Source organism: Nerophis lumbriciformis, linkage group LG15 (genome assembly GCF_033978685.3).
Source record: "Nerophis lumbriciformis linkage group LG15, RoL_Nlum_v2.1, whole genome shotgun sequence".
Taxonomy (NCBI): Eukaryota; Metazoa; Chordata; class Actinopteri; order Syngnathiformes; family Syngnathidae; genus Nerophis; species Nerophis lumbriciformis.
In genome coordinates this window covers 37,624,635-37,638,322 of record NC_084562.2, presented here as the reverse complement: position 1 = coordinate 37,638,322, position 13,688 = coordinate 37,624,635, and the positions used below count along the sequence as shown (strand labels likewise).

The window sequence follows — 13,688 nt, the reverse complement described above, 5'->3', positions numbered from 1 at the left end:
CAACCCCCCATAAAATAGTCTTGTGATTTTTTTCCCACACATACATATATATATATATATATATACTGTATATATATATATATATATATATATATATATATATATATATATATATATATATCACACTTTTGAGCTTCATAGCAAAGGCTATCCCAGCTGCATCCAGGAAGGTGGGGTACACCCTGGACAAGTCGCCACCTCATCGCAGGGCCAACACAGATAGACAACATTCACGCTCACATTCACACACTCGGGCCAATTTAGTGTTGTCACATAATTGAAACAAAAACACACACATTAGCTTTCTCTAATGATAGCAATGTGGCAAAGTTTTGCTACTGATGTTACCTATCATTGAATGTTCAGCCTATTGTAACAAGACTGCAAATTGTTAGTTGCTTCTCTGGCATAGATTTTGACAGCCAGACTTTTCCTCGAGTCGAGAAGCATTTTTTGTTTTAACCTATGAGGACTTTTGTCTTCTCTGACTTATAAATGTTGGATACTCGTTCTTAACAAGGCCAACGTGTCAAATTGTAAGGTTCATGCATTTGCACGTGAGCTTTCCCAGTTTTGGATGCCTGGTTTTTTTTTCAGTCTTTTTTAACAGCGGGCAGTGTGACGGAGGTACTAATGTTGGCATCCTAGTACAGTACATGCTCTCTGCCTGCATGGCCCTTCTTCCCCCCTCAGCTTATCTGTACCTGTCATTTCTTCTAATCTCGTGCCCTCACGCCTGCTTTGAAGTATATAAAAGAAACAGAACTGCAAAAAATATATGATTGTAAAACTTATCCACACTTTTTTGAAAACTGGACATACAAGAACAAGTTGTTTATTATTATTAAGACTTGGATACTTTTGTTTTTGGCTAGTATTACAGGTTTCTAAACAGCACTCTGAGACAAAGAGCACTTTTTTTTGCCCTACAAAAGTCTGACGTAATAATTGGTGGTTTCCAACACACGCAAAGCAAACCTGCTTTTGCAGTTTCACAAGTCTGTCCAAGTTGAACACAAACCTGTCTTCATCATGAAATCGGTTTATTGTGTAAGATGAATTGTTGAGATGTCTTCCAGTCTAGAAAAAGGTACAAGATCAGTCATCTTTCTTCCCGCTGGCACATTCTCCACTTTGCCTGCGTACTTTGTCAAATGATAAGGGCTTGAAAAGAATGATGCGACGCGTTCCCAGTCACAATAAAAAAAAAAGTGTTCAGCTCGAAGATAAAGGACAAACAGATGGCAAAATATTTATTAAAAACTGACTTCTCAAGAGTTCATTTGGTTGGAAGTGGTGACTTTTATCCCCAATTGTAGAAGTATATCTTCTGCCAGCTGGGCAAGTAATCCATGAGAGGCCCTGGGAAACACAAGCACCTTGTTAATGTTACTTTAACTTATTTACTGTCAATCAACACTGACATTGAGTTTGGTTACAACATCCTATTATCATTACTCCCCTTGTTGACATCAGACGTGTCCAGTCTTAGAAACATATTTTGTCAAGTCAGGGTAAAAATGCCAATAACCTGTAGAGCTTCTATTGAAAGCTTATGACGAATTGTAAATATGGTAATATTTTTAATCTTAATTCTATCACAACAACCAAACATACTCTCCATTGTATTCAATTTTAACAAGGTAAATTAAAAACATACAAATAAAATGGTGTGTTTCCGAATAGGGCTGAAGGCTCTGAACAAGTAACAGCCTGTAATATAACATTGTACATGAGTACAATGCTGAAGGCTTTCAAGTCTGGCGACATGGTGGCATTAAAATCAGCCAGAGCTAACCTGAACCGTGCCATTAAGGTTGCAAAGCGTGCTCACAGTCAGAAAGTGCAGGACTTCTTCGAGAACCCTACAAACACTAGACAAATGTGGCAGGGCATACAGGTCATCACGGACTATAAAGCTGCCCCCTGTCCCTGTGACAACAGATGACCTTAACAACTACTTTGCAAGGTTTAAGGCACTAAACACCACTCCGGTGAGAAAATCCATCCCTCGCCCTGATGAGCAGCCGCTAAACCTGGATATAGCGGATGTCCGGAAAACCCTGAGGAGAGTGAATCCCCGGAAAGCACCGGGACCTGATGACATTCCGGGCAAGGTGCTTAAGGGATGTGCAGACCAGCAGGCTGGGGTTCTCACAGACATCTTTAACATCTCGCTGACCCAGGCTGTGGTACCATCATGTTTTAAGACGGCCACAATCATCCCAGTGCCTAAACAACCAAAAATCTCCTCCCTCAATGATTACCGCCCCGTTGCACTCACCCCCATCATAATGAAGTGCTTCGAGAGGCTGGTAAAGGAATATATTGTCTCCAGACTTCCCCCCACATTCGGCCCATACCAGTTTGCTTATCACCCTAACCGCTCCACAGAGGACGCCATCTCCTCTGCACTACACCTGAGCTTAGAACATCTGGAAGGAAAGGACACACACGTGCGGATGTTGTTTCTGGACTTCAGCCCAGCATTCAACACCATCATCCCGCAGCACTTGGTGAGCAAACTGGTCCCCCTTGGATTCAGTACCCCCCTTTGCAACTGGCTGCTTGACTTCCTCACAGACAGACCCCAATCTATGAGAGTGGGCAACATCACCTCCAGTGCCATCTCCCTGAGCACCGGCTCCCCCCAGGGCTGCGTCCTGAGTCCGCTGCTGTTCACGTTGATGACCCATGACTGCTGCGCCAGGTCCACTACTAACCACACTTTGAAGTATGCGGACGACACGACAGTAGTGGGCCTCATCCGTGACAACAATGACATGGACTACAGGGAGGAGGTGAAACATCTGATTGACTGGTGCAGAACCAACAACCTGGTCCTGAATGTCGACAAGACCAAGGAGATCATCGTTGACTTCAAGAAGCACCAGTCCAGCCACGCTCCACTCTTCATCAACGGCACAGCGGTGGAGATTGTAAGCAGCACCAAGTTCCTGGGGGTGCAGATAACTGACAATATAACCTGGTCCCTACACACCGGAGCTCTTGTAAAAAGAGCTCAGCAGCGCATGCACTTTTTGCGTTGGATGAAAAGAGCACAGCTCCCTCCCCTCATTCTCACCACAGAGCCTGCTGACCAACAGCATCTCTGTCTGGACTGGAGCCTGCAATGCCTCAGACTGGAAGTCTCTCCAGAGAGTGGTGAGGACGGCGGAAAAGATCATCAGGACTCCTTTTCCTCCTATCCAGGAGATCGCAAAAAGCCGCTGCCTGACCAGGGCTCAGAAAATCGGCAAAGACTCCTCCCACCCCCACCAAGGTGTGTTTTCACTGCTGGACTCTAGAAAGAGGTTCCGCAGCCTCCAAAGCAGAACCTCCAGGTTCTGTAACAGCTTCTTCCCTCAGGCCGTAAGACTCTTGAACGCATCATAATTAAATTATCCCCTCAACTCCCCCCAAAATGGATTAACTCGCTGGAATAAAAAAGACAACATAACATACATCCATAAACGTGGACGCATGTGAAAAAGTGCAATATATTTATCTGTACAGTAATCTATTTATTTATTTATATATATTTATTTATTTTATATATATATATATATATATTTATATATTATTTATATATATTTATTTATTTATATATGCACCTTATTGCTTTTTTTATCCTGCACTACCATGAGCTTATGTAACGAAATTTCATTCTTATCTGTGCTGTAAAGTTCAAATTTGAATGACAATAAAAAGGAAGTCTAAGTCTAATAGGAGCAGAAAGAAGACAAAGCTTATGTCTTACCCCATCACTCAGCTATAATTATCTGATTCTTTATCAACAACAGGATACGTGATGACCTTATTTAACAAAAATAATTTAGTACATATAATATGTATTATCTTATAGTATTTTTTGTATATAATTACAGAATATATGTATAATTACACACAAATACTCAAACTAAAATAAATTACAAATAAAACCGTATTATTTCATTAAATGTAGTTTATATGAATAAAATATATCCTTCAAGATATTTTATGTTTCCGTCTCTACCTATCAATAATTTTTTTGTATTTCTTTTTAAGTTGAATGATGTTATTGCTTTGTTAAATGTTTGATATTGAATATAATTCAGATATCAGCAAAAATACTAATTATTGGATCAGTCCTGCAGCGTGTTTCCTTTTTTAAAATTGGACAGCCAGTTAACGTCTAAATGTCCTACAATAAGCACACAAGGTTGGTCTCTTCTTGTATTTTAGTCAAGTCATTTACAAAAGGTAAACATGTTAGGCTATAGGCTACTAGGAGCTAGCAGCTATACAACAGCTCAGCACACAATAGCACACAAGCTAAACATACGTAATAAGTAGGTGGTCAAAAAAAATCGATACACATTCAAATCTCGACTTTTATTTATTCCGATTCCAAATCAATTTAAATGTTCAAAAATCAATTAAAACATTCTTTACTTTTTTTGTACAAAACATTAAACAACTATCATTTATATTATTACAAATACTGTTGCTATTATTAATATTTGGTTTTCGTTTTTGTAGTATTAAATTTATAAAGTATTGCCGATTGCAGATTGCTTTGTACTTTGACGATGTTTTAGGTCAACACTGCGCATTTAAGTCATACATAAGCAGCCATGAGGAGCTTTTGTAATCTGGAATCTGCTTTGAAAAGGTTTTATTATAATTCATATACCAAATAACATTTTACGAAAAATCGTGTTGAAGACTGATTCGACTGGTCACTCCAAAAAATCTAAATCAAATCGTGACGTGCCTCTAGATTCTCACAAGTTTAAGGATACTTTATTGAACAATAGTGCAGACTAAATCCCAACATTAGTCAATACAAACAAGTATCAAATACTAAAGCTGCATATTACTTATAGATACAAGGTCTCCAAAGCAGAAACGTCTTAGAAAGTATTCAGTAACAAACGTGTCTGCATCATTGTCATCTTTCAGTTCACTGCATCATAAACTTAACTTGTGACCACTAGATGGCACCAAAAAACAACCACTCTACTTTAATTTAACAGCATAAGTTCATTGTAAACAGTTAATAATTAATGTTTGTTTTTTATACCTACAACTGTTGTCTGTTTGACTAATTGCGCCTGACCAAACCTTTTCTAACTTTCCACATTAGAAAATAATAAAAGTATGGATGATTCGATACGATATAAGATAGGATAGACTTTATTTATCCCATAATTTTCCCATTATGAAATAAATAAGGACAGTCCAATCCGATCCTATCCAATCCTGTATTGCAGTGGTTCTCAAACTGTGTTCACCAAGTGTCACCTCGAAAACACTTGGCTCTCCAAGTACCACCATAATGACCAACATTACAATGCAGTAGCGTAGTAGGCCTACATATTCATTAAAAACAAGGCAGAGATTTTATTTAACAAATATATTTCATATTATATTACACATAGTTTAAACAGTAATATTTTGTTTGAATATTTAATTACGTGATTATTTGGCGTACCATTAGATGGGGCTCGTGTACAGTTTGAGAATCACTGCTATATCGTATCAGTATCGTATCCAAAGTGAAAAAGCTACCTCTAGTAATGTGCACAATCCAGTATGTGTGTTACTACAGCGTTATTATTCATTACTTTGCATTTCCATACTTTTATTGTATTACTTTTGAACTCTTTCATTCCATTTTTGTATTCAGCCACGTGTATTGTTGTCCTGTTCCTATTTTATGCTAATTTTACACCACAACTGAGGAATTTCCCTAATGTAGGATAAATAAAGGTTCTTGTGCATCCTCAACATTCCACACATGGGTGAGAATGCTACTTCATTTTACAAATTGTTCACAATATTGAACAACAATATTCTGTGGATAGGACCTTTTATAAAAGTCCCTTAAGCCCAAATTATATTGTCATTTTGTGTGTTTGAAAAGCAAACACGTCTTCACTTCCAGTTTGTGTGGCGTCGCGCGGGGATTCACTTCAAGTTGGGCAGGGTCCGTGCCCGATCGGCTGGTTGTTGGTGGAGAGTGGGTTACAGACTGGATCGCTGCCCCGCCGGCCTGTGTATGGATTTGATTGTTTATGTATGTGTGTGTATATGTAAAGTATGTATGTATGCATGCATATATGCATGTGTGTGTATGTGAATGTATATATATATATATATATATATATATATATATATATATATATATATATATATATATATAGGTAAAAGCCAGTAAATTAGAATATTTTGAAAAACTTGATTTATTTCAGTAATTGCATTCAAAAGGTGTAACTTGTACATTATATTTATTCATTGCACACAGACTGATGCATTCAAATGTTTATTTCATTTAATTTTGATGATTTGAAGTGGCAACAAATGAAAATCCAAAATTCCGTGTGTCACAAAATTAGAATATTACTTAAGGCTAATACAAAAAAAGGATTTTTAGAAATGTTGGCCAACTGAAAAGTATGAAAATGAAAAATATGAGCATGTACAATACTCAATACTTGGTTGGAGCTCCTTTTGCCTCAATTACTGCGTTAATGCGGCGTGGCATGGAGTCGATGAGTTTCTGGCACTGCTCAGGTGTTATGAGAGCCCAGGTTGCTCTGATAGTGGCCTTCAACTCTTCTGCGTTTTTGGGTCTGGCATTCTGCATCTTCCTTTTCACAATACCCCACAGATTTTCTATGGGGCTAAGGTCAGGGGAGTTGGTGGGCCAATTTAGAACAGAAATACCATGGTCCATAAACCAGGCACGGGTAGATTTTGCGCTGTGTGCAGGCGCCAAGTCCTGTTGGAACTTGAAATCTCCATCTCCATAGAGCAGGTCAGCAGCAGGAAGCATGAAGTGCTCTAAAACTTGCTGGTAGACGGCTGCGTTGACCCTGGATCTCAGGAAACAGAGTGGACCGACACCAGCAGATGACATGGCACCCCAAACCATCACCCAACCATGCAAATTTTCCATTTCCTTTGGAAATCGAGGTCCCAGAGTCTGGAGGAAGACAGGAGAGGCACAGGATCCACGTTGCCTGAGGTCTAGTGTAAAGTTTCCACCATCAGTGATGGTTTGGGGTGCCATGTCATCTGCTGGTGTCGGTCCACTCTGTTTCCTGAGATCCAGGGTCAACGCAGCCGTCTACCAGCAAGTTTTAGAGCACTTCATGCTTCCTGCTGCTGACCTGCTCTATGGAGATTGAGGCAAAAGGAGCTCCAACCAAGTATTGAGTATTGTACATGCTCATATTTTTAATTTTCATACTTTTCAGTTGGCCAACATTTCTAAAAATCCCTTTTTTGTATTAGCCTTAAGTAATATTCTAATTTTGTGACACACGGAATTTTGGATTTTCATTTGTTGCCACTTCAAATCATCAAAATTAAATGAAATAAACATTTGAATGCATCAGTCTGTGTGCTATGAATAAATATAATGTACAAGTTACACCTTTTGAATGCAATTACTGAAATAAATCAAGTTTTTCAAAATATTCTAATTTACTGGCTTTTACCTGTATATATATATATATATATATATATGCATGCATGTGTGTGTATGTGAATGTATATATATATATATATATATATACATGCATGTGTGTGTATGTGAATGTATATATATATATATATATATATATATATATATATATATATATATATATATATATATATATATGCATGCATGTGAATATGTATATGTGTGTGTGAATATGTATATGTGTGTGTGTGTGTATATGTGTGTGTGTATATATATATATATATATATATATATATATATATATATATATACGTGTGTGTATGCTTGTCCGGGGGTCGGTGCCTCAGGCTACTGTCGCCGGGCTGTGTGTCTGGGGCCCCTGGGTCCCACCGTCCACCCCTTCTGGATGCCCGTCTTGGTTGTGGCCTGCTGGGTCTAGTCCCAGCATCTATCGTGGCAGCCTGGTGAGCTGCAGAATACTCTGCAAGTTGGCCAGCTGCTGGGGTAGTCAGCATGTCTGTAAACTACTTTTCTCCTTTTTTTTTTTTTATTTCCTGTTTTTCTCCTCCCTCAGAGGGAAGCCCCATCAGGGCAGTTGCTGGATGTTCCATCTCCATCTTTGGGTCCATCTCTGGGCGCCTAAGGGCGTCCCGTCTTTCTGCCCATGTGGGGTGTGGTCTCTCCCTGGCTTTGGGGCTGGCTGTCCCGTTTCTCCCGTGCCTTGTCCTCTGCTGGGCGCGTCTGTCTTAAGCCTGCCGGGCGGCACAGTGAACCCAGCTTTGGGGTTCCTGTCGCTGTCCAGCCTGTCCCTGGATAGCCTGGCTGCGTCGGATTGGTGGTGCCTTATTCCCTGGGCACCGCACATGCTGTTTTGGGTTGGGCTCTCTGGGTAGCTGGGGCCGTACTTTGGCTCCCGCACATACTGGGAGCCAAATATATTTCACATACAAATTCACAGACATGCTCACATACACACAATTATTCATACATATATACACACATACATATATTAATTCATTAATACATACATACGTGCACACATAGGTACTTACCCACATACATTGGTAGTACCTATGCACACACATACACAGTACATACATACTAACGGACATACACCCACACACACATTCACTGTACAAACATACATATACACATACCGTACATATACAAGCACATATGCATACATACAGTCATGCATATAATCACGTTTCATCACATATATATTGTTGTTCCCCTAGGGGAAACTGGGTAAAACACGGCACACTGACAAAACGTAACCTATTGTTACTATAACAATCGACAAGGTTAAATCAGTTCACTTCTCTTTCTACCCCTCCATTTTTTTGCTTTCTTTTGTAATTCAAGTTATCATTTAACATGTATTGTTGCGTCTGCAACAATTGTATTGCTGATAATAAAAGGTAATTATTGTTATTATTCAATATTAATAGTGCTATTTCTATTGATATTTGTATTGCTCCATTTGTAGTGCAATAATGTTCATTGTCATGTCTGTTATTAATATTTACTTCACTAACTGATTCTTTACCATCACTTTTCGTATCATATTTTTACATATTGTATTTGCTGATGCTGTTCTGTTGTTGTTGTTGTTTCTCTGTCTTATCCCCCTCTTGTCCCCGCAATTTTACCCCCTGTCTTCCTTGATTTCCTCTTCCTGTACCCTACAGCTCCTGTCCGGCTGTGCCAAACATTGAATAAATCCATTAAGAAAGTCAAATACAAATAAGGCAACAAGAGAAGTATCCCACACTTATCTTTTGTAAAGTAAATATGTACAGCAGATATGGGCATCTACATCAACTATATGATTAGCCTGAGTAGCTGGACAGAACAAAAAATAAATAAAAAAATAAAAAAAGCAAACACGTGCGTGAAGAGTACTTACGTGCGACAAGGCCTATTCCTGGCACGTGATTGGCCAGAAGTCGCAGCAGGAAAACAATCTTTTCCCTGCAAATGAAGGAACACTCTTTTTAATATTTGCGAGTTATTATTTGCAAAGAGAAAAACAGCATTCATCAAGCTAAAGACAGACTGTATCTGACCAGTAGTTAAGTTGGGCTCAATAACTATTGTGATCATTTTTTCCTAATACTATCAATATTTTCATTTAAATGCAACCCAGTATTGTAAATGTTCCAAGTAGGGGCTCTACAATTCAACTTTTGATGCAGATTCCCTCCACGCTAAATATAGCATCATAGTTGTGGCACAATAGAACCCTTCTGCTGCATCTTCTCTTTGGCAAAGCAGGTGTGTATGAGGTGTGTTTGTAAGCGGAAGTACAACACACACAACGACAGTCCCATTACACTGTCATGTGTTTATGAGCGAGGGCGAACACAAAGGGGCCCAAATCCGCATTTATTCCACAAAAAAATAAATGAATAGGAAACACTGACGATATAGTATCCATTTGGAGTATACAGTGCTCTTGCGGGAAGACGAGCCTACGTGGGCTTTGGAGGCGCAAGACATAATAGAGAGGAAAACAATTTTCATGAATACTGTCATAATTAATCAGATTCCAATTTAAAATTGTGCACAATACACAATAAAAAACAGAAAAGACATTAAACAAAGAAAAACTGTTACATGAATACAGTTAGGCCAAATTATTCATCCCCTGGACTACATTTTCTGAATGATTTTGGCTTGAAATTACTAAAGAAGATAATAAAAGATTGCAAAGACTATAATTTTTTTTTTATGGCTGAAGAATATTTTTTCCAAACCCATACAGATAACTTCTTGCTTGTCAAGACCAATACTGATAACCGCAAACTTGTTTATTTTTTTTAACCTAAAGGGGAACTGCACTTTTTTTTTAATTGCTCATATTTCACAACCTTTATGAGAGACAAGCACACATGTCTTTGTTATTAACTTACGTTCTAACTTCTAGATCAACTTAAATAAAAGTCCTCTTACAATGGAGCCAATGGTAGCCATGTATCATTGCGTCTCTTGCGTTTATTCAGACCATAAAACCCAATAAATAACCATCCAAAAAGCACCAACAATACTCCATTTACATTTTGTGATGTAAATATTAACTGGTGATTGTCAGATGAAGCCTCATTAGATATTAACCACTTGAGTCAAATGGTTCAAGAAATTCTGGAAGCTTCAATGCATGCTTCAGCACAAGACATCACCTGCTGGTCAAATAGCTGTATTTTAACCACAGAATGTGTGATGCATTGAATTGTTGCATCTGTCCTGGCTCTTGGAAAAGACAGTGACTAACAGGAAATGTTTGGCCGAATGGTTTTGCTAGTTAAATTAACACAAGTATAATAAAATGTTTGATGTGTTATATATTGTGTGTTTGTATTTTGCCAACATGGTAGAATCATATGATAGGGCAGGTTGTATGATGTTTTTTGTCACCTTGAGCAAATGGCACAAAGAGGAAAATGACAATAGAATGTAACTTGGACAGTGATGTACAGAACAGAGGAGATTTAATTCATTTTAGTTTTAAGTGATTTTTTTTTCTTGACAAAACCTCTCCAGCAATTGAATTCTGGGAGCTGGTGAAAAAAAATAGTAAATACAGAATGTATCCGTTTTCTACCACTATTCAGAATGTATTACTTTAATAAACGTAATGTTTACAGTGATAAACAATTTCAAGAATCTGGGTATTATCTTCGACCCAACTCTCTCGTTTGAATCACACATTAAGAGTGTTACTAAAACGGCCTTCTTTCATCTCCGTAATATCGCTAAAATTCGTTCTATTTTATCCACTAGCGACGCTGAGATCATTATTCATGCGTTCGTTACGTCTCGTCTCGACTACTGTAACGTATTATTTTCGGGTCTCCCTATGTCTAGCATTAAAAAATTACAGTTGGTACAAAATGCGGCTGCTAGACTTTTGACAAGAACAAGAAAGTTTGATCATATTACGCCTATACTGGCTCACCTGCACTGGCTTCCTGTGCACTTAAGATGTGACTTTAAGGTTTTACTACTTACGTATAAAATACTACACGGTCTAGCTCCGTCCTATCTTGTCGATTGCATTGTACCATATGTCCCGGCAAGAAATCTGCGTTCAAAGAACTCCGGCTTATTAGTGATTCCCAGAGCCCAAAAAAAGTCTGCGGGCTATAGAGCGTTTTCTATTCGGGCTCCAGTACTATGGAATGCCCTCCCGGTAACAATTAGAGATGCTACCTCAGTAGAAGCATTTAAGTCCCATCTTAAAACTCATTTGTATACTCTAGCCTTTAAATAGCCCCCCTGTTAGACCAGTTGATCTGCCGTTTCTTTTCTTTTCTCCTCTGCTCCCCTTTTCCTTGAGGGGGGGGGGGCACAGGTCCGGTGGCCATGGATGAAGTGCTGGCTGTCCAGAGTCGGGACCCGGGGTGGACCGCTCGCCTGTGCATCGGCTGGGAACATCTCTGCGCTGCTGACCCGTCTCCGCTCGGGATGGTGTCCTGCTGGCCCCACTATGGACTGGACTCTTACTATTATGTTGGATCCACTATGGACTGGACTCTCACAATATTATGTCAGACCCACTCGACATCCATTGCTTTCGGTCTCCCCTAGAGGGGGGGGGTTACCCACATATGCGGTCCTCTCCAAGGTTTCTCATAGTCATTCACATCGACGTCCCACTGGGGTGAGTTTTTCCTTGCCCGTATGTGGGCTTTGTACCGAGGATGTCGTTGTGGCTTGTGCAGCCCTTTGAGACACTTGTGATTTAGGGCTATATAAATAAAGATTGATTGATAAAGATTGAAGAGCCGACGTTGTCAAATATCAAACCCAAGTCATGTGGCATAAAAGTCATGTGTGCGAACCATTACACTACCAAGGATCTGCAGATTTGACATAGTTATTTAGTATTCATAAGAAAGCGGTAACTGGTTTCCATTAAGTTTACCGTTATTTTTTGATTCTATTGGCATTTTAAAAACTATTTTTATTCTTTATAGAGATTCCAAACTGACCACAACTCTCAAAAGCTCACATTTTCAATGGAGTTTGGGCAGTTTATGAGTTGTCGAATCTCCCGGCAACATCTGAACTGCGCCCCAAAGCGAGGCTTCACAAGTCATCATTTCAGGCTCCTCCCCTACAGGAAGCAAGCCTTAGTTGATATGCGTTTCGCGGAAGCTCTTGTTGTTATCTCTTTGTCTAATTCCTCTCCTGTCCCCGCAATTGCCCCCTCTGTCTTCCTTTTTTTTCTTCTTTTTATCTCCTCCTGCTCCGGTCTAGCTGCGCCAAATATTTATATAAATTTTAATAAAGTCAAATACAAATAAGACAACAAGAGAAGTACCCCACACTTCTCTTTTGTAAAGTAATTCTGTACAGCAGATATGGTCATCTTCATCAACAATATGATTTGCCTGCGTGGATGGACAGGACAAAATAAATCCATCCATCCATCCATCTTCTTCCGCTTATCCGAGGTCGGGTCGCGGGGGCAGCAGCCTAAGCAGGGAAGCCCAGACTTTCCTCTCCCCAGCCACTTCGTCCAGCTCTTCCCGGGGGATCCCGAGACGTTCCCAGGCCAGCCGGGAGACATAGTCTTCCCAACGTGTCCTGGGTCTTCCCCGTGGCCTCCTACCGGTTGGACGTGCCCTAAACACCTCCCTAGGGAGGCGTTCGGGTGGCATCCTGACCAGATGCCCGAACCACCTCATCTGGCTCCTCTCGATGTGGAGGAGCAGCGGCTTTACTTTGAGCTCCCCCCGGATGACAGAGCTTCTCACCCTATCTCTAAGGGAGAGCCCCGCCACCCGGCGGAGGAAACTCATTTCGGCCGCTTGTACCCGTGATCTTGTCCTTTCGGTCATAACCCAAAGCTCATGACCATAGGTGAGGATGGGAACGTAGATCGACCGGTAAATTGAGAGCTTTGCCTTCCGGCTCAGCTCCTTCTTCACCACAACGGATCGATACAGCGTCCGCATTACTGAAGATGCCGCACCGATCCGCCTGTCGATCTCACGATCCACTCTTCCCCCACTCGTGAACAAGACTCCTAGGTACTTGAACTCCTCCACTTGGGGCAGGGTCTCCTCCCCAACCCGGAGATGGCACTCCACCCTTTTCCGGGCGAGAACCATGGACTCGGACTTGGAGGTGCTGATTCTCATCCCAGTCGCTTCACACTCAGCTGCGAACCGATCCAGTGAGAGCTGAAGATCCTGGCCAGATGAAGCCATCAGGACCACATCATCCG

The 13,688-nt window shown here is 40.3% G+C and overlaps 2 protein-coding genes across 2 annotated transcripts in view; one reads left to right on the top strand and one right to left on the bottom strand.

The window, feature by feature from the left end:
* Positions 1 to 838: 838 nt before the first annotated feature.
* pex16 (peroxisomal biogenesis factor 16) overlaps positions 839 to 13,688 on the bottom strand; it is a 62,793-nt gene continuing 49,943 nt past the window's right edge. The window contains exons 10-11 of the mRNA XM_061975180.1: positions 9,363 to 9,427; positions 839 to 1,362 (exon numbers count right to left, since the gene is read on the bottom strand). Coding sequence (XP_061831164.1) covers positions 1,304 to 1,362; positions 9,363 to 9,427 — 124 coding nt within the window. The 3' untranslated portion in view covers positions 839 to 1,303. The remainder of the gene's footprint in view (positions 1,363 to 9,362; positions 9,428 to 13,688) is intronic.
* On the top strand, positions 11,091 to 11,726 carry LOC140679416 (uncharacterized). The gene has a single exon (XM_072914745.1). It carries the CDS (start codon positions 11,091 to 11,093, stop codon positions 11,724 to 11,726), a length of 636 nt encoding a protein of 211 aa, XP_072770846.1.